This window comes from Diceros bicornis, chromosome 7 (genome assembly GCF_020826845.1).
Source record: "Diceros bicornis minor isolate mBicDic1 chromosome 7, mDicBic1.mat.cur, whole genome shotgun sequence".
NCBI classification, from domain to species: Eukaryota; Metazoa; Chordata; class Mammalia; order Perissodactyla; family Rhinocerotidae; genus Diceros; species Diceros bicornis.
Window position 1 is genome coordinate 55,223,878 of NC_080746.1, and position 19,703 is coordinate 55,243,580.

A 19,703-nucleotide genomic window follows, 5' to 3' on the forward strand; every position below is an offset into this window, starting at 1 on the left:
TTATATTTCTAAAAAAAATCCATTCTGCCTAACTTTTGTTCAGTGTTCTTACGATTTTTCCATCTCTATTATAACTATAAATATCTTTTTTGTTATAAATTTTCTCTGTATTTTTTTATTTAGCCATTTTTAAAAATCATTTCTTCCCAGCCATTCTCTCTAATCTCTATTCCTAGAATTCTGATTAGATATATGTTGACACCTTTCCATCATTCTCTATGTCGTATAACTTCTGTTTCATGTATCTTTATCTCTGTGCCACATTGTGGGTGACGTTTTCATTTCTATTTTACTGTTCACAAATTCTCTCCTTAATTAAGTGTGTCCAGTCTACTATTTATCTTTTGAGGTTTTTTTAAATAAATATATTTTTCTTTTCCTGTACAACTTTTTAAAAAATATCTACTTTTGAGTCACAACTGCCTATTTCTGTTTCATAAACTCCCATTCTTGTTTTATGAATGCTACTTCCTTCGTTATCTTTGAGAATTCTGAATATACTTAAACATTTTTCTTCAGATTATTATTTCTATTTCCTTAGGTATGTATTCTTCTATTTTTTGGCTTTTTCTCCTCCACTAAGTCCTTAGATTTCCCCTTTGGAATTCTATCCCCAGGATATTTCATAAAAGATCAAAGTGGAAGAGAGTCAACTGAATGAGCTATAAAACAATTTAACCTTCAGTAAGTATACTACCCTTAGATAAAGATAGATTGGGCAATCCTTAAGTGCGTCTATGGTCAAATCTATATTTAGTATCTTCCAGGAGTTCAAGTGTTTGGAACACAATAGCAAAAAGCGATATTCGATTCAAAAGACATCTGGTAAACATAATGATTGGCCGAGTTCTAAGAATCCTATGTTTTTCTAATACTATCTGATATTACTCTATGTGTATGCATGCGTACACTTAGGCACACCCATGAGTGAAACTCACAACAATGAATCATGGTATTTCTAATTTAATATTTATCATCTTTTATTTCATTGGCTAGTTTTGAGTGGTAAACACTATTTATTCTTCCTCTAAATTAGTCTTGTCAAACAAAAAGGTCCTGATGTTAACATATTTTTTGCAGGGAGTGAGCACTGGTCATTTAAGCCTAATAATGTTATTTTCACTCGAAAAGCCAAAAAACTAAAATAGGTATTCTGAGCAAAGTAACTTTTAAGTTAGTCCTAAAACTTTAAAAAGTACTTTCTTATCAATAATTAGGCCTTTACTCTTAACAACAAAAGGACGGCTGAGACTGGTCCCAAACCACCTATCAACCAGCCACCTCTTTCTCTGTTCAAAATCAGATTTTGTTTTTTGCTCTCCCAAGGGGATGCCTAATAAATCCTGCAATGTGTTCACAAGACAAGAGCATACCAGGTAAAGAGAGGAGTGTTACTGAATAAAAGGCATGAAATAAGTTAATTTTTATTGTCTCTCAAATTAGATAATATGCTCATTTTCTTAGTCTGCATCTGTTCTGTAAAAACATTTAGCATAAAGTTTATTCATATGGCAGACACTCAGGAGTATTTACAGAATCGATTTTAAACTAATTTATTTTAAAGAAAACAAGATTGTTTTAATCGTGGATGATGTTTATTACTATATTCTGAAGACCCAGAACAACATCTGTCACACAGTACCTACTTATTAAACATGTGATGAATGAATGAATAGGTGAGCAGGGTCATTTGTGAATTTATAATTCTGATACCATGAACCTTGATTTTGAATTGGCAGTTAATAATACAAAATTGAGTTAAGTGTCTATTCCAAATTGCATACTAAAAACATAGGTAGGATCCCCCCCAAAACTGAATCAAAATGGGAAAAGAAATCTTAATTAAAAGTGACTAATCTGTATCCTCTTAGAATGGAATATTACCTATCATTTCCCCTAGAAATCTGAGAGAAAATAACATGCTATTTACCAAATTCCTTTTCAACCAACTTACGAATCTCCCATTTTATGATTTATGCAGAGACCAAAAATAATATAGAAACCAGAAAATAATAAAAGAAATTCTTGTATCTTTCACACAGAATAATATTTAGCAAATTCAATATTAGGAGGTGACTTTTAAAAAGATTTTCCTCTAGTAATTTTTTAAAGCCGGAAGTGAAAAAATTATGCTACTGCACACTCAAAAATAAATATTCCCTGTATGGAATATCTTACAACAGAAGCTGTCTCAATAAATTCGTTCGTCATCTACACATTTAAAAGAGTTTTAGTATAGGTGTCAATCAAACTCCCAAAGACCTGCCACTTCTCTTTAGCTTACCAACCTTATATTTACACAAATTAAAATAATAAAATGCTCCAGTTGCTTATTGGTGTGTTTAATTAACTTACAGCAGTAAATTCCTATAACTAACTACAGTTAACACTTCTAGTATTTCATCACTAGACTCTCCACATCATGAACCTGGGAGCCATCATTTCCATAAATGGGAGTTACTAACAAGCAGCATGGGAAGAATTAATTTTTTTGTAAGTCTTTTACAAAAAGGTTTCCAATAATATAAATGAGTAGCACTCAAAATTCTAGGCGTTATTAACACCAATATTGGCTTAAAAAGAAAGATGGAGAACTATCACTATAAATTTAAAACCAACCAAGAAGGAAGAACTGGTATATAAAGATGATATGCATTATGAGAAAAAGTAACCACCTACCTCAACCCTGTGTTAATAATGAGAAAGAAAGGAAAAGCTGTATACAAAGAAACGTGTATTCTAGTCTTTAAGGAAGTAGCTTTAAAAAAAGTAAAAGAAAATAATGCTTCACAGTAATGGAGACTTTGAAAAGAATAGTTCAAAAGGATAAAGGTACTTTAAAAAAATTAAATGCTAGCTATATAATTGTGAATAATTCCAATACAGAATAATAGAAGTAACCAAGAGATAATTTAATTATTTATATAATATAGACAAATATATGCAGACTGTGTATATGTAAAAGCTACTCACAAGTCTAGTATATAACCAGGAGTGAGGCTGTTAGATTGAGAAAGGTTTGTGCAGATTTAACCGTATTATCAAATTGCCCTCTGAAAGAGATGCACTAATTGAAACTTCCACAAAGGATCAGAGTTTTTTCCTATATATGCTCACCAAATTAGGTATTAACAGACATTCTATTTTTTGCCAGGTTGATGGACATAAAATGGTATCTCTCCTGGTGTTAATCTGCATTTTAACTGATTACTAGTGACACTGAGTACTTTTTCTTATGTTATTAGACACTTAGGGTTTGTTCTTCTGTAACAGTTTCTTTATACACTATGTCCATATTTCTATTGGGTTGATTGCTCCTTTTCTTATTGATATATAAAGGTTTTCCTTAAATACTCTGGATATGACCATTGGTTAATCTAAATGCTACAAGTATCTTCTGATACTTGTAGGCTTGCCTTTTCATTTTGTTTATGTTTTCTTTTGTTATAAGCAAGGTGTTTTTTTTTTTAGGACGACTGGCTCTGCTAACATCTGTTGCCAATCTTCCTCTTTTTCTTTTTTCTCCCCAAAGCCCCAGTACATAGTTGTATATCATAGTTGTAGAGTTGTAGCTCTTTCTATGTGGGCCTCAGCACGGCTTGATGAGCGGTGAGTAGGTTCACGTCCAGGATCCAAACTGGCGAACCCCAGGCTGGCAAAGTGGAACACGTGAACTTAACCACTACGCCACTGGGTTTTTAAATGAAATCAAATTTATGGATCATTTCACATATTAAGATCTGTGTGTTTCTGTGATTTAAGAGATCCTTTCCGAATTGAAAGCCATAGACTTTTCAAATTTCTCATTTCTACTGGAGTGAAATAAGATCAAAAAGTTCAGGTAGAAGGGAAAGAAATTAATGTTGTGACTACTATGCGCATTCATTCATGTACAAATATTTACCAAGTGACTATTATATGCAACGGTAGTTTTATACAAATGCTTTTTTTATTCTTCACATTTCTCTAAAGTCTTTATCTTCATTTTCATATGAGTGCACTGAGGCTAGTGAGGTGAAATAAACTGGTTGGAGGTGTATTTGATGCCAAAGTTTTTTCAGAAAAGTGAAATGGGAAAGCCACGGTTTCTCCTTTCCTAAGTTTAGAATACACAATTTTTATTATTTAAATGCAAGTATAGTTTATCTCTGTTAGATAGTTATATATGCAAGCAAGCAACTATATGTTTAAGTCAAATTAGTCATATATTTATTATAACCAATCTGTGCTCCAAAACACTTTATAAAGGTATATTGCTATGCTTTGAATAAATGAATAAATATATATTGATATTAACCACTTAAAGCTAATCATCTTTGAAAGTAATTTTTATTTTTACACAGACTAAAGATTGAATTATAAACATATCCTTCTTTCATCTTTGCCTAAAAGAAAACTGCTGATCAATTGAAAGTGAAGTCACTTACCAGGCTAGGTGAGAAACCGGAAGCTTTGCTCAATGGAAAGGTGTAACACCTGTTTTGTGCCAGTGTGTATGTTCTTCTGTTGCCTCTAAACTTTGCTTGGCCAGCTCCTAATCCTCTTCCACACTCAGCAGCTCAGATGTTTAGGGACCATCTCCTCGAGGATGCCTTTGCTTGCTACCCCCAACTCAACCCCATGCTGATCTCTAACATGGCCCTTATAATGCTGAGTATGATTGTCTGCCAACTTGCTATCCATCCCTGATGCCACTTCAGCAGCTAAGTAATTTTACCTGATGCCACCATCTTGTGCAGTGACTAACATGTACTAGTCCTCAGTACATCATCTGACTTTGTTGTGATGTAACCCGTTAGTAATTTAATTCTCTTGTGATTTAACTACGTATGAATTAACTCTCATATCAATTTTTCATTTCAAGGAATTAGAGAAGAAAAACACTATGAAAACCAATTGATCATTTAATCTGATTCAGAAGTTACATTTGATGATTTTATTAATTGTAAATTATCATGGGGAGAGGCATAAAAAAATGGCAGTGAATAGAACTATCTGGTTCAAAGAAGGACATAAATTTGTTTTACAATGATACTGTTACCCAGGACATAAATCTTATCCTTAGAAAATTATCTTAAGAACTATTACAATAAGATGCTTTGGAAAGTTAAAATAAGTTCACATCTATCCAGAAATAATTTTCTTACTCTTTCCACCCATTTATTTCTTCAGAAAACCAAAAGATTCCAAAAATCACCTACCCCAAACTCTCTGGCTTGTTATAATTATCCTCATATCCCTCATTGTTTGCCTACCAAAAAATCAAACATATAAGAATTAAAGGAAAGAATGGTGCTACTTTCAATGTAATATCAATAAAATACAGTCTTATTTGAGTACACAATTAATTCATATCGGAACCCAAAACATCTATGCTGTCCTATGATACATATTAATAGACTGCAAAAGGCCAGTCACGGACTACCTGGAGAGCTCACTGATGCTCTGGGGACCTCCTGCTGAGAAACACTGATCTCACATATTCTAATAATGTAACCATCTTTAACCCATGACATAGCCCACTACTAACTAAACATATTATTCCTCTTCCCCCATCCCCCAAGCATTATTACATTGAACCTTTATTCTGGTTTGAGTACACGACAAACCAGAAAAGCAATAAGTTCAAGTTGGGGTCATATGTCAGAGTCATCTGGTTTTCTTTTTTATCCCACTGTCCCATTACATTACTGTATTCTAATTTAGTTAGTTGCAGAAAGCTGAGACGACAATAATACTAGAGAAGACTTCCTCATCCAGATAATAACATCAGCACTATAAAAGCACACTTCATTAAAAACAACACACACAACAATACGCTTCCCAGTGTCAGCAATGAAATAGCTGCACAATTACTTTTGACTCATTTTCCACATTTCCCCTTTCTCAGTGGAATGCCTAATCTTCACAAGGTGTTCATTTCCTGTCTCACCCAGCAACCACCTTCTGCATTTTTATTTTGTTGATCTCTCCTGCCTAAATTTCCATGGGGATTACTCATTTTAAAACATGGTCTTTGCTTTCACTCCTGAACACAACCCCATCAGCAGTGCTGCCTGTGCCTTGGATTACAACAGACACTGAAGTTAATAGCTTGCCATGGTCCTAAGGGACTGTACTAAATAATGATTGTCCTGGCCAGAGCATCTAGAGTTAAAACCATGAGCTACGATGTGGAGTGTCAGATTACCTGATAGCATTTGCAAAAACGAACATCCCCTTTGCTCTCCTAATTCAATTCAAGAAATATTTATTGAGTGTCTAAACAATACAAGGCTCTCTGCAAGGCAGTGGAGTAAGTTTAATGCCAAGTAAGATGCAGTTTCTACACTGAAAATATTTCAGACAAGAATAAGACAAATAACTCTAATATACCACTTGTATCATACAGTTGTTGCTAAAATGAAATGAAGGCTATGAGAGTACACCGAACTACGGAGAAATCAAGAAACAGTTTACGAGGAAAGTTTTAGGTAATAAGGAAGGGCTTTATGTACAACCACAATTTTGATCCTAGAGATGGCTAGGGAAGTCATTCCAGATAAGCAGAACAGCATGGACAAGGAGTATCCAGGTGGGAAATAAGGTGGCGGGTTTGGAAGACAACAGTCTGACTGAAGCACGGGTTATGAACTGAGAGGGAACCGGGATAAGACTAAAAAAGTAAGCAGCAGGTTAGGAAGTATTGAGTTTGAACGTGTTCTACACTCCTTTTAAGAACAAGGGCTTCAGCATTCACTAACTGATAGCTTCTAAGATAGAGACACTTGCTTGACTCATTAGTGGATATTAGGCAGTAAACTCCCTGAGGAGTTGAAGCAAAAGAGACAAGCCTTCAGACTTGCAACAGTTTTTTCCGTGTACTCTGGGAAACTTCATTAGTCCTCTGCATTTACACTACTGATGAAAGACGATGTACCTCATGGCATTATTACAAAAGGAAATCTAGTACTATGCCACTGGGTTGCATTTTTAATTTTCCTTAACCTTTTCTTAGGTCTACCTTTCCTTTTAGCACCTAGAATTAGCAAAAAATTACATGGCTGCCTGGAATTCCTGTTGCAAAACTCAACATATACATAATAGTAGTTGCAAAATTCCACTGAGATCTTCTATGCGCCAAGCTCTGTGCTTCATTTAATCCTCGTAACAACCTAGTGAAATAGGTATTATACCAAGTGAACCAAGACTCAGACAGGACAGCATTTCCATAGCTACTCATTGATAAGAGGTGAAGCCAACATAGCTCCAAAGCCTTAAATAACTGGAAATAAAAAAACAAAAACAAACTAACTCTGCCAAGTTTAAATAAATTGAGGCAAGAGAGAAGGAAAGAGAGGCATACTGCATTGTACCTCTTAGAGAAAAAACAAATGTAGGTGAACCAATAGATAAATGGGACCTAAGTAATTAACAATTTCAATGAGAACATAGTGACTCTGCTTAACCTACAGGGATCACATCACGGCATTTTTCATCAGGTAGCTTTCCCTAAATCAGGAAACGGGCTATTTTCAGTCTCATACACAGACCCATTCTGAAAAACACACTTCTTTCATCTCCTAAATATTTGCTTAAAAGTACCACACTTATAATCAGCATAACATCTTCTGGGCTTGCTTTCCTCGATGGGTCATATCAAAGCGAATGTTTAGTTAACTTGTTATATGACCTCACTTTATCTTTTAACCTGTTCCTCCATTTGTGAAATGAAGGGTTGAATCATATGACCTAATAATATTCTGTCTGCTTCAAAACACAGTAAGTCTACAATTCTCCATGGACATAAACACATTTTTTTCATCTTCATTTCTGTTCCATGGTGTACCCTTAGGTGGTTATAATGGAGTTGAACTACAGACATTTAGGAAAGTTTTCACATGAACAGAGATTTTTCAACTTAGGTCAAATTCCTGTAATCAAGTAGAAAATCCGAAAGAACTGATAATTTCATTCATTTCAGTAATATTAGTCACCCTGAAAAATATTTGTTTGATTATACTTTTAATTTGCACAGCAAGGAAAAACAGAAAACCAAAGCATTTGGTCCACCGCTTTTCCACTGCCTCAAGTCATCACATTCATTGTTCAATTTAAAGGTTTGAGGTCTCGGTTACTGAGTGCTCTAAATGCCAGTCTCTGAGCAACAACCTATAATAAAATGAAGATGAAAGGTTATAAGAAATGTCCTAATTTATAGGATAAACAGTAGAAGAGTTGAAAATTAAAGCCACAGCACTTAAGCCTAAGCACGATGTGAAAATCTCCCACTCCTGGAAGGAGGCCATCAGATTTAATTGGATGTCAGGAAAGCAAACAGATGCTAATTTAGTGAAAACAGCAACCATTTCTGAACTCTCTGCATTAAAACAGCTTGATTAACAAACAGAAGCTGAGAATTTTTATAGGAAGGAATCTATAATTCTTAACATAAAATGTTGTCAACAGGTGTTTAAGCATGCCTGAAGCAGGTACTAATAGAAATGAAGAGTCAGAATTATAGCAGTCTGAAAACTACAGCAGTCTGAAAACACTTATGTTTTCAATATAAGCTTTATACCAACAAAGTCCCAGGTGCCAGTCACTATGTCTATAGAGAATTTGCTACTTACTCAAATAATGTTCAAAGTATTCTAACTGCTTCAAGGAGATGCCATCAGAAAAAATTCTCATTCATTTATTCAACAAGTCAGTGTTGCCAGGCCAAGAGGTAGGCTGAAGGAACAGAGATAAGGAATCAGTCTGCTCACTGCCACTCTGCAAATTCCTGTCTCTCTCATCCTGACAAAATGCAACCTAGTTACGCTGAAGGGGAAGCTCCATAAACCTCTAGATATGTCAAGGTGACTGCAAGAAAAATAAAAGACTCAAGTAAGTAACAGGTTTGGGGACCTGTCTGGTCAGCCCCTTTATACATAAATAGGCATGACCACCTATGTACCCAGTCACAAAAAAAGATGATAGATCATTAAAACAGACCCTCCTCTCATGAGACCAGATCCACATGCAATGACTATGACCTGGGTCCAATATTATCTGATTTTGGACACATCACAATTTCTTTGTACCCCACAATTTCTGTCTCTAAAAGAAATCAGAATCAATCACGTAAGAAAGATAACTCCTGGAGTTTTAGTCAAGATCTTCCATAGGAATAAATATAAGTACAAAAAAAAAAAATCAAGGAAATGGGAAAAGCAGAATTAACATTTCTCTAGGTTCCAATAATTCCACTACAGAAAAACAGTCAACCATCTTTTAGAGATTTGTAAAAGCCTTGTCATGGACAGGCCAGCAAGTTTCAAAAGTGCCTGCCAATTATACCACTCCCTATTTCTCCTTCTGAGAATAAAACAAAAAATTTCAGACATCTTTTGAGGGCATGAAAAAGCCATATGCTCTGACCAGCTATGTCTTAGCTCAATGACTGTTTAATCCATTCTGAAGTATTATCTAACAGACAATAGCACAATGACAATGACAAATACATTTCACCCCAAAAATCACTTTTCAGTCCTCAGTGAAAAAAGAAATAAGAGGGAAAAGAACATTGCAGCTGGACTCTGGTAACATTCCTTCATGTTTTGTGGTCTGAGACTCAAAATGAAATGCAGCAAAGATTTCAGAGTTTCCCTTTACAGTGTGCAGGTGCACAAGTAATGTTTTAGGAAGGCATCAGTCCAGACTCGTGTTTCAAACAGGCCAAAGGAAAGACCTAGTTTTTTTCTCCCAGCAAAACTGGCTAAACAGGGCTTTGAATGCTAATATCTCACATGCCAATAGCCAGATGAGGCAGGTAATCAGACAAGGCAGAGGCTGAGGATTCCTAGGCCTATTACATTAAGTATAATTTGTTCAATGAGTCATTCAATTCCTATTTTCCATCTCCCATGAAGACGTAATTCCACCTAATACCTTGGAAAGGTTTACATCAAAACTGACACACTCAGGAAGAAAGAAAATCATGTACAATCTGCTCTTCCAGTGATCCAAGCTAAGAATAACTGAAAGGTTGATTCAACCAGCAACCATAATCAATAAATGTATTTTTATTTATATATTTATTTATATATCTATGTCGTTCCAAAACGGATTTGAGGTGCTTTACTAAAGTGCATAAAACCAGCTAAAATATCTGATAGTTCATAAAATCTAAGACAGCATCAATTGTAAACGGCATCATTTACTTATATATCACTAAGAAAACATAAACACTATCAATCATATGACATACCATTAATTCCAAGGTGTATCTCATTTTCAGCAATATTAAAATGGCAAAAACATATAAATTAGAATCAATAAAATACGTGTTTCAGTAAAAGGGAGAAAACAGAAGTAGAACATGAAATTAGTTCACAAAAATGCAATTCTTGTGGTTCTCCTGGCTGCCAAAAAAAAAAACAAAACAGATAACATCACCTAAATCTAGCTGGCCCTCTCAGATTGCTTAAGAAAATCAATCAATCAATAAACAAATCATTGCTGCTACTCACACTGGGTCATACTACTTGGAGTTGCCCACATGTTAAGCTGCTCCTTCACAAATTTAAGGTGTGTAGCTGATCTGGAGAAAGAGTATCATCTTGAGGGATACCTCTCCTTCAAGCTCCCGAAGTGATTTTCCCACATAACTAATATTTGAAGTCAGATCATCATGTACCAATTTGCTAAAAATCTGAAGAGATACTTAATTTTATTAATATGGAACCTAGAGAAGGGTGACCATTCTCCACAAACTACAAGGTGACCTTTGTCAAAGACATATCTTGTCATGGTTCTCTCTCTTGCTTAAAACCACCTAGGGGTCCCTTCATCCCTTATAAGTAGTGCTTTTCATCATTAAACAAACAAATGGAATGATGTCAGCGAAATGGTGGAGTAGGTAGATCTAAGGACTTCTCCCTCCAAAGAAACATTAAAAAAAAAAAAAAAATCAAGCAAAAACTGTCAGAATCAACTTTGCCAAAACTCTGGAAAATAGTCAAAGGTTTACAACAACCGGCTGGATGCTGAATCAAGAAAAAGGAAACTCAAAATCAGGAGGAAAGCTTTGCAGCGTTTTTACTGACTCTGCTCTAACCTCCACTCCAGCTCAGTAGTGGTCTTGAACACAGCAGCCCGCTTCCCAGTGTGGGACCCTGATCCCTGGTTCTTAAGGGAGCAGAGCAGATCTTATTCTAAAAAAATGTGTTTGTCTGTTCTAACTTGCCTGGGGGCTACATGAAGGACAATGCAAGGCGCCTGCCTTTGTTCTGCCTAGTCAGAACTCACTCAGAGGTGAGAAGCAGGGGACGTTGTTCAAGATGTAAGGTAAACAACCCATGGCCTCTTATGTAAAAGACTAAGGCAGAGACATACAACAGAAGTTACTCATGCCCAGAACAGAATGCTTGCTCAAAAAAGACCTGAGAAGACCCTAGGCTTTCACCTTTGGCTGATTGCTAGGCTAACTGCAAGAAGCGAAGGCTAAGGCCTTCAGGTTGAAATGATGGACACCAGACAGTTACTCAAAGCTGTATAAAGAAATAAAAGATCTCCAGAAAAGGTAACTACACAGGTAAATAAAAAGACAGTATTATGGGTACACAGTGTATAAAGATATAATTTGTCACAATAATAACACAGAGGTGTAAAGGAGCCGAGTTTCTGTATGCTATTGAAGCTAAGTTGGTATCAATTCAAGCTAGATTGTTATAAATATAGGATGTTAACTGTAATCTCCAGAATAACCAAAAAGAAAATATCTTAAAAATTTACTGAAAAGGAAATGAGAAGGCAATCAAATGGTACACTACAAAAAAATCAATTAAAAAAAAAAAAAGGCAGTAATGGAGGAAATAAGGCACAAAAAAGGTATAAGAAATACGAAAAACAAATAGCCAAATGGGAGAAGTAAGTCCTTCCATACCAATAATTATACTAAGTGTAAGTAGATTAAACTCTCCAACCAAAAGGCAGAGAGTGGCAGAATGGATAAAAAAACATGATCCAACTATGTGCTGTCTACAAGAGACTCATTTTAAATCCAAAGAGACAAATAGGTTCAAAGTGAAAAACTGGAAAAGATATTCCATGCAAATAGTAACCAAAAGAGAGCTGGAGTCGCTATACTAATATCAGACAAAATAGTCTTTAGGTCAAAAATTGTCACAAGAGGCAAAAGAGGTCATTATATATCGATAAAAGGGTCAATTCATCAAGAAGAAATGACAACTAAAAACACGCTCCAAATCAGAGCCCCAAAATATATGAAGCAAACATTGACAGAATTGAAGGCAGAAATAATCCTACAATACTAGTTGGAGAGTTTAATAACCCACTTTCAATAACAGAATATCCAACAGAAGATCAAAAAGGATGTAGAGGACTTGACAACACTGTAAACCAACTAGACCTAACAGACAAATATAGAACATCGCATCTAACAGCAGAATACATTCTTCTCAAATGCATGTGCCACATTCTCGAAGACAGACCATATGTTAGCCCACAAAACAAGTCTTAATAATTTTAAAAATACTGAAATCATATAAACTGCCTTCCCCATCACAATGTAATGAAACTAGAAATCAATAATGGAAGGAAAACTAGAAAATTTGCAAATATATGAAAATTAAATTCTCTTAAGCAACTAATGGGTCAGTGAAGAAACCACAAGGGAAATTAGAAAATACTTGGAGATGAATGAAAATAAAAACACAACATATGAAAATTCACGGGATGTGGAAATTTATAGGTGTAAACATTGACATTAAAAAAGAAAGATAGCAGGGGCCGGCCCGGTGGCGCAAGCGGTTGGGTGCGCGCGCTCCGCTGCGGCGGCCCGGGGTTCGCTGGTTCGGATCCCGGGCGCCCACCGACGCACTGCTTGGCAAGCCATGCTGTGGCGGCGTCGCATATAAAGTGGAGGAAGATGGGCACAGATGTTAGCCCAGGGCCGTCTTCCTCAGCAAAAAAAAAGAGGAGGATTGGCGGATGTTAGCACAGGGCTGATCTCCTCACAAAAAAAAAAAAAAAAAAAAAGATAGTATATCAATAACCCAACTTTACATCTAAAGGAATAGAAAACAAAACCGAAAGGTAGTAGAATGAAGGAAATAATAAAGATTAGAGACAAACAAAATAGAGAACAGAAAAACAATAGAGAATCGACGAAACCAAAAGTTTTTTGAAAAGATTAACCAAACTGACTTTGAAAGTTAGTTTTTTGAAAAGATCAACCAAAAAACTTTGAGCTAGACTAAGAAAAAAAAAGACACAAATAACTAAAATCAGAAAGGAAAATGGAGACAGGATTGTAGACCTTATAGAAATGAAAAGGATTGTAAGAAAATACTATGAACAATTGTGCACCACTAAATAAGATAACCTAGATGAAATGGACGTATTCCTAGAAACACACAAATGATCTAAACTGACTCAAGAATATATAAAAATATGAACAAACCTATAACAAGTAAAGAAGTTGAATCAGTAATCCAAAACCTCCCAACAAAGAAAAGTCCAGGACCACATTGCTTCACTGGTAAATTTTAAAGATTTTTTTTTTTTTCCCTCCAAAGCCCCAGTAGATAGATGTATATCATAGCTGCATATCCTTCTAGTTGCTGTACGTGGGACGCGGCCTCAGCATGGCCGGAGAAGCGGTGCGTCGGTGCGCGCCGGGGATCCGAACCCGGGCCGCCAGCAGCGGAGCGCGCGCACTTAACCGCTAAGCCACGGGGCCGGCCCACTCACTGGTAAATTTTAACAAACATTTAAAAGAAGAATTAACAGCAATCCTCAAACTCTTTCAAAAAATAGAAGAGGAGGGAATACTTCCTAACTCACTCCATGAGACCACTATCGCCCTGATACAAAAGCCAGACAAAAACAACATAAGAAAACTATAGACAATATCCCTTATGAATATAGATGCAAAAATCCTCAAGGAAATAATAGCAAACTGAATCCAACAGCTTATTAAAAGGGCTTTTTTGCAGAAATAGAAAAGATGATCCTCAAATTCATATGGAATTGTAAGGGGCCCTGAATAGCCAGAACAATATTAAAAAGGAACAAAGTTGGAGGATTTGTACTTCCCAATTTCAAAGCTTATTGTGGTATTGACATAAGGATAGATATATAGACCAATGGACTAGAATTGAGAGTCTAGAAATCATCTATGGCAAAGTGATTTTCAACAAGTGTGTTAAAGCTATTCAACGAGGAAAGAACAGTCTCTTCAACAAAGGGTGAAGAGACAACCATATATCTGCATGCAAAAGTATGGAGTTGGACCCCTACCGCAGACCATATTATAAAAATTAACTCAAAATGGGTCAAAGACCTAAATGTAAGTGATAAAATGATAAAACTATTATAAGAAAACAAAGAGATAAATCTTCATGACCTTGGATTTGGCAATGGACTTTAGATATGAAACCAAAAGCACTAGAAACAAACAAAAAAGACAAACAAATTAGACCTAATCAACATTTCAAACTTTTGTGCATCAAAGGACACTATAAAGAAAGTGAAGTAACTGTTTTAATTGCTTCTTATTCACTCCGTCGATATGAGAGGGATTACTGCCCTAAGGTTACAGGGGTGGTTGAACACTCAACATCTGACACTGGACAGATGAGACTGACAGCAGGTTATTAGTCACATATACTCACAGCCCAGGGGAGGAGGATAAAGCATGCCACGCAGGGTCATATGGGAGTTACACTTGGGAACAGAGTGAACAACCAGGGGCTGTGGAAGGTAGGCTTTGTAATATCAAGAGGATATAGCAACAACTGGTTACTGTGGGCGGATGTGATTGGTTTGTTTCCATAATTCCCCAGCTGGCAAGGAACTGAAATCACCACTCAGAAATAAGCAGGAACTACACTGAGGACCCAGGATAAGGAGGGTTGTTAGGATAGGGGACCTTATCCACAGGAGCAGAGTAGGCAGGGGCGTTTCAAGGCCCTCCCGGTATGAACAGATATCAAGGGAGCATATAATACTGACCTTAATTTTAGGCCTTAAACTGTAACAACAACCCAGAGAATGAGAGAAAATATTTGCAAATGATATATCTGATAAAGATCTAGTATCCAGAATACATAAAGAAGTCTTACAACTCAACAACAAAAAAGACAATCCAATTAAAAAATGGGCAAAGGACTTGAACAGACGTTTCTCCAAAGAAGATACACAAATGGCCAGCAAGCACATGAGAAGATGCTCAAGATCATTAGTCATTAAGGAAATACAAATCAAAATCACAATGATATACCACTTCAACCAGGGAATGTAAACTGGTGTAGCTGCTGTGGGAAACAGCTTGGTGGTTTCTCGAAAAGTTAAACATATGATCCAGCAATTCCACTCCTAGGTATATACTCAAAAGAACTGAAAATGGATACTCAAACAAATACTTGTACATGAATATCGATAGCAGCACTAGTCAGAACAGCCAAAAAGTGGAAATAACCCCCATGTCCATCAACAGATGAATGGTTAAACAAAATATACATTCAATGGAATATTATTCAGTCATAAAAGTGAAATGAAGTACTGATTATGCTACAATGCAGATACACCTTGAAAACGCCAGGCTAAGTGAAAGAAACCTTCATCACATATTATATGATTCCATTTATATGAAATATCCAGAATAGGTAAATCCATAGACACAGAAAGTAAATGGGTGGTTGCCAGGGGCTGAGGGAAGGGGGTGCTGGGTACAGGGAGCGACTGCTTAATGGGTACAGGGTTTTCTTTTGGGGTGATGACAGTGTTCTGGAACTAGATACAGGTGATAGTTGCACAGCACTGTGAATATACTAAATGCCACTGAATTGTACTCTTTAAAAACATTAACCTTATGTGAATTTCACCTCAATTTTTTAAAAAGAAAAAAGAAACCATACCCATGTCCCCTTTTGTCAAACTATGTATTTCAGGCTCTCTTTAAACACTTTTGAAATGGAAAAGAATACCTGGCCTATAAACTAATCAATGCCTTTGAAAAGGCACTGATTTAAACTATACATGTGCTCCCTGCCCTGCACTTACAAGTTGAGAGTCATTGTCCTACCAAATATAGTACTAAATTCCTCCACTGGTGCCTATCATTCCTGCCTTTTCTCTTGTAGTTTCCTAAATATAACAGAGGATATTTCATTTCTTCATGCCCATGAACACAATACTCTCTCAATCCAGAACAGTGGTTCTCAATTCTGACTGCACATTAGAATCACTTCAGGAGCTTTTAAAAAATACCTCATGTCTGGGTCCCATCAACTGAATCAGAATTTCTGGAGGAAAGGCCAGGAATCTAGGGGTCGGGAGCTCATTTTTAAAAGCTCCCCAGATGACACTAATGTGCAGCCAGGATTGAGAATAACTTACCTAGAATAATTCATATCCACTTCCCTTCACCCAAGAGTAGTGTTTTCTAAACTCCAATCAATCATTCGTGTATTGTTTTAGAAAGCTGTGTTTTTCTAGAAATTTAGCCACTTCATTTGAATCTCAAATTTACTAGCATAAAGTTGTTCACAGATCTTATCTTTTAATGTCTATATATCTGTAGTGATATCTTTTTTTTTTCTCTACTTATACTAGTTATTTTTCCTGTCTCTTCTCTTTCTAAATCAGTCCTGGTAGAGGCTTATCAATCTCCTAGCTGTTTCAAAGACCAGAACCTCTGCCTGTATTATTTTTTCTACTGTACAGTTGTCCATTTAAATTTCTTTTCTTATCTTGATTATTTCCTTCCTTCTACTTTCCTAGGCCTTACATAACTCTTTTTTCTCTAGCTGTTTCAGCAAGAGACTTAGATGATTGATTTTTAAATCTTTTTTTCTAATATATGCATTTGAAGCTATAAATATTTCCCTCTTGAGCACAGATTTAGCTGTATCTTATAAGCTTCCATATGCTCTATTCTGTTTGTTTTTTGTTTTTTGTTTTTTGTTTTTTGGTGAGGAAGATTGGCCCCTGAGCTAATAGCCATGCCCATCTTCCTCTACTTTGTATGCTGGATGCCACCACAGCATGGCTTGATTAAGTGGTGCGTAGGTCCGCACCCAGGCTCCGAACCTGCAAACTCCAGGCCCCGCCAAAGTGGAGCACACGAACTTAACTACTATGCCACCAGGCCAGCCCCGTATATGCTATATTCTTATTATCATTCAGTTCAAAATAATTTCAAACCTCTTTTATAGTTTCTACTTTGACCTATAAATTATACGGAAGTATACTGTTTAATATCCACACATTTGGGGATTTTATTACTGATTTCTAGTAACTTCTATTGTGGTCAGTAAACATATTGTGAATTATTTCAATCTTTTGAAATTTGTTGAGGCCCAACATAATCAATTTTGGCAAATGTTCCACGTGTACCTAAAAAGAATATATATCCTGCAACCATTGGTGCAATATTCTTCACCCATAACTTAGGTCTAGTTTATTAATTGTACTGTTCAGGTCTTTTAGATTCTAAGTGATTTTTTTTGTCTGCTTGTTCTAACAGTTAACAAAAAGAAATTTAAAGTCCTCTGCTATGATTGTGGATTTCCTGGTAGTTCTGTGAATTTTTGTCTATATGTTTGAAGTTATACTTTTAGGTACATATATATTTAGAATTGACTGCATTATCATAAAATGTCCCACTTTATTTAAATTGCCTTAAATTTCAGTTTGATGTAGATACTAAGGGAAATACTAAAGGCAGAAGAAAAATAATCTCGCACAGAAACATGGAAATGCAAGAAGGAACAAAATTTTCAAATTTGAAAAATTCTGTCATCATCTCTTAAAATATTGCATTTGCCCTATGTGCTCTCTTCTCCCTCTCTGTGACTCCAATTATATGTATATTAGACCTCTTGATTGTGTCCTACATATGTCTAGCACTTTTCTATATAACCCATCTCTTTTATTCTTTGTGCTTTGGTCAGAATATGTCTACTGACCTATCTTCTAGTTCATTAACCAATTTTTCATATACGTACAATCTGCTGTTAAGTCTTTTATCCTTTTCCTGGTTGGCTTTCTGACAAATCTTTAACCATTTCACTTGTTGACTAGCAAGTAACAGGTACTACATGAATATTTGCAGAGTATATACTTGTCCTCATAAAAGCAAATTAAACTTAAATGAGTCAATTTTGCTATCACTGGCAATTTTAAGAAGCACAGGAGTTGATCTATTAAAATCTAAATGAATGTCTACATTCTATTTAAAAGAAATGGAGCACTTTACAACGGATATACAAAAACTGCCACAATCTAGGTCACATTTTAGATTCTTAATACATTCCATGTTTTACACTGGCTTGATGTTAAAAATATATTAAAAAATGATACTTACTCTCTCTCTTTTTCAGTCAACTTGTCATTGATATTGTCTTTGATTGTTGATCTAGATCCCTTATGAATTATAGGATATCTGAGGGGCACTTGAAGGAAAAAGGAAATCATGGAGACCAAATGCGCAGTGTAACCAAGGGCAACAGCAATGCTTCCATCATCTTTTGCTGTAAATTCAAAAGCAGAGGAAAAGAAAACAACTATTCACCTTATAAATGTAACTACAAGATCACAATAAATCAATTTCAAAAGAGATCTTCTAAGAAATAACTGGTAAATATTAATCAATTACCTAAATTATATGAATTTTATACTAATCTAAAAACATTAACAAGACTTGAAATTTCATCTACGATATTTAAAACTACTTCCCAATAATTCATGTGATGAGATTAACATTTTATATATATTTTAAGACAGAGTTCTTAGTGTCCTCAAATATCCCTTACTTTCTTTTGCAGGATTTTTAAGGGCAGAAATAATACTTGAGTGTATTATATGATGCGAAAATTAGTTTCTGAGGTTTAAACATAATGCAGTATATAAGCATGGTATATATTAGTCGTTAACAACTTATAAGCAATATAGTTGTACTGTTGTACTTTTGTACATTATTAATTCTAAGGTGAAGTGAAATGCATCCTTATGGGGTGTGTTCTCAATAGTCATCAAGACAGTGTTGCATAAATAAGTCTGTGAAGTTTGAGATAGGATAAGGTGGAAAAACACTTCAAACAGTTAAAAGCAAAAGGTCAAAAACCAAACTGTTAACATATATCCCATTTGATGCAATTTAGGTGGAAGCAACTATTAGAAAAAACGCATGTATCCTATAGTCAAACATAAGCATCTATCTTTTAAGAAGTCACAGATAATTACATTTTTAATTCACCATCCAGATGTCTGCTACTAACTACAAAGTGATAAATAATCACCCAGGTACTCGGAACTGAGAGTAATACAACAAAAAGTTTTAAGCTTGCCCCAGGAGGAAGGAAAAAGTAACTGCTTGGTACACGGTATTCCCAAAATACTTTAAAAAATTCACACACACTAAAAGATTTAACACATAATCTGGAATACCTCTGGCTAGAAAAAGGCTGAAATGATCGAGATAACCTTAGCTTGAGTATTTCCTGCTTTTTAAGGGTAGCTTTAACTTCAATTATTAGTAATATTTTTCACATTCTTCTTTTATATTTATAGTTATCTAAGCAGTACCTTCTTATTGTAGAATGCCACTAGAGCCATCTATGCCTCAGTGAATTCTCCTCCCTGACTACCATAGCAGACTCTTGGTTTCTCTCTGATTATACCATAAAAATAGGTAACTTTTATTATACACT

General features: G+C 35.5%; 1 protein-coding gene across 1 annotated transcript in view; it reads right to left on the bottom strand.

Annotated features, from left to right (window-relative positions):
• UVRAG (UV radiation resistance associated) overlaps window positions 1–19,703 on the bottom strand; it is a 286,261-nt gene that overhangs the window by 92,808 nt on the left and 173,750 nt on the right. The window contains exon 12 of the mRNA XM_058545581.1: window positions 18,359–18,524. Within this exon, the coding sequence (XP_058401564.1) occupies window positions 18,359–18,524 (166 nt within the window). The remainder of the gene's footprint in view (window positions 1–18,358; window positions 18,525–19,703) is intronic.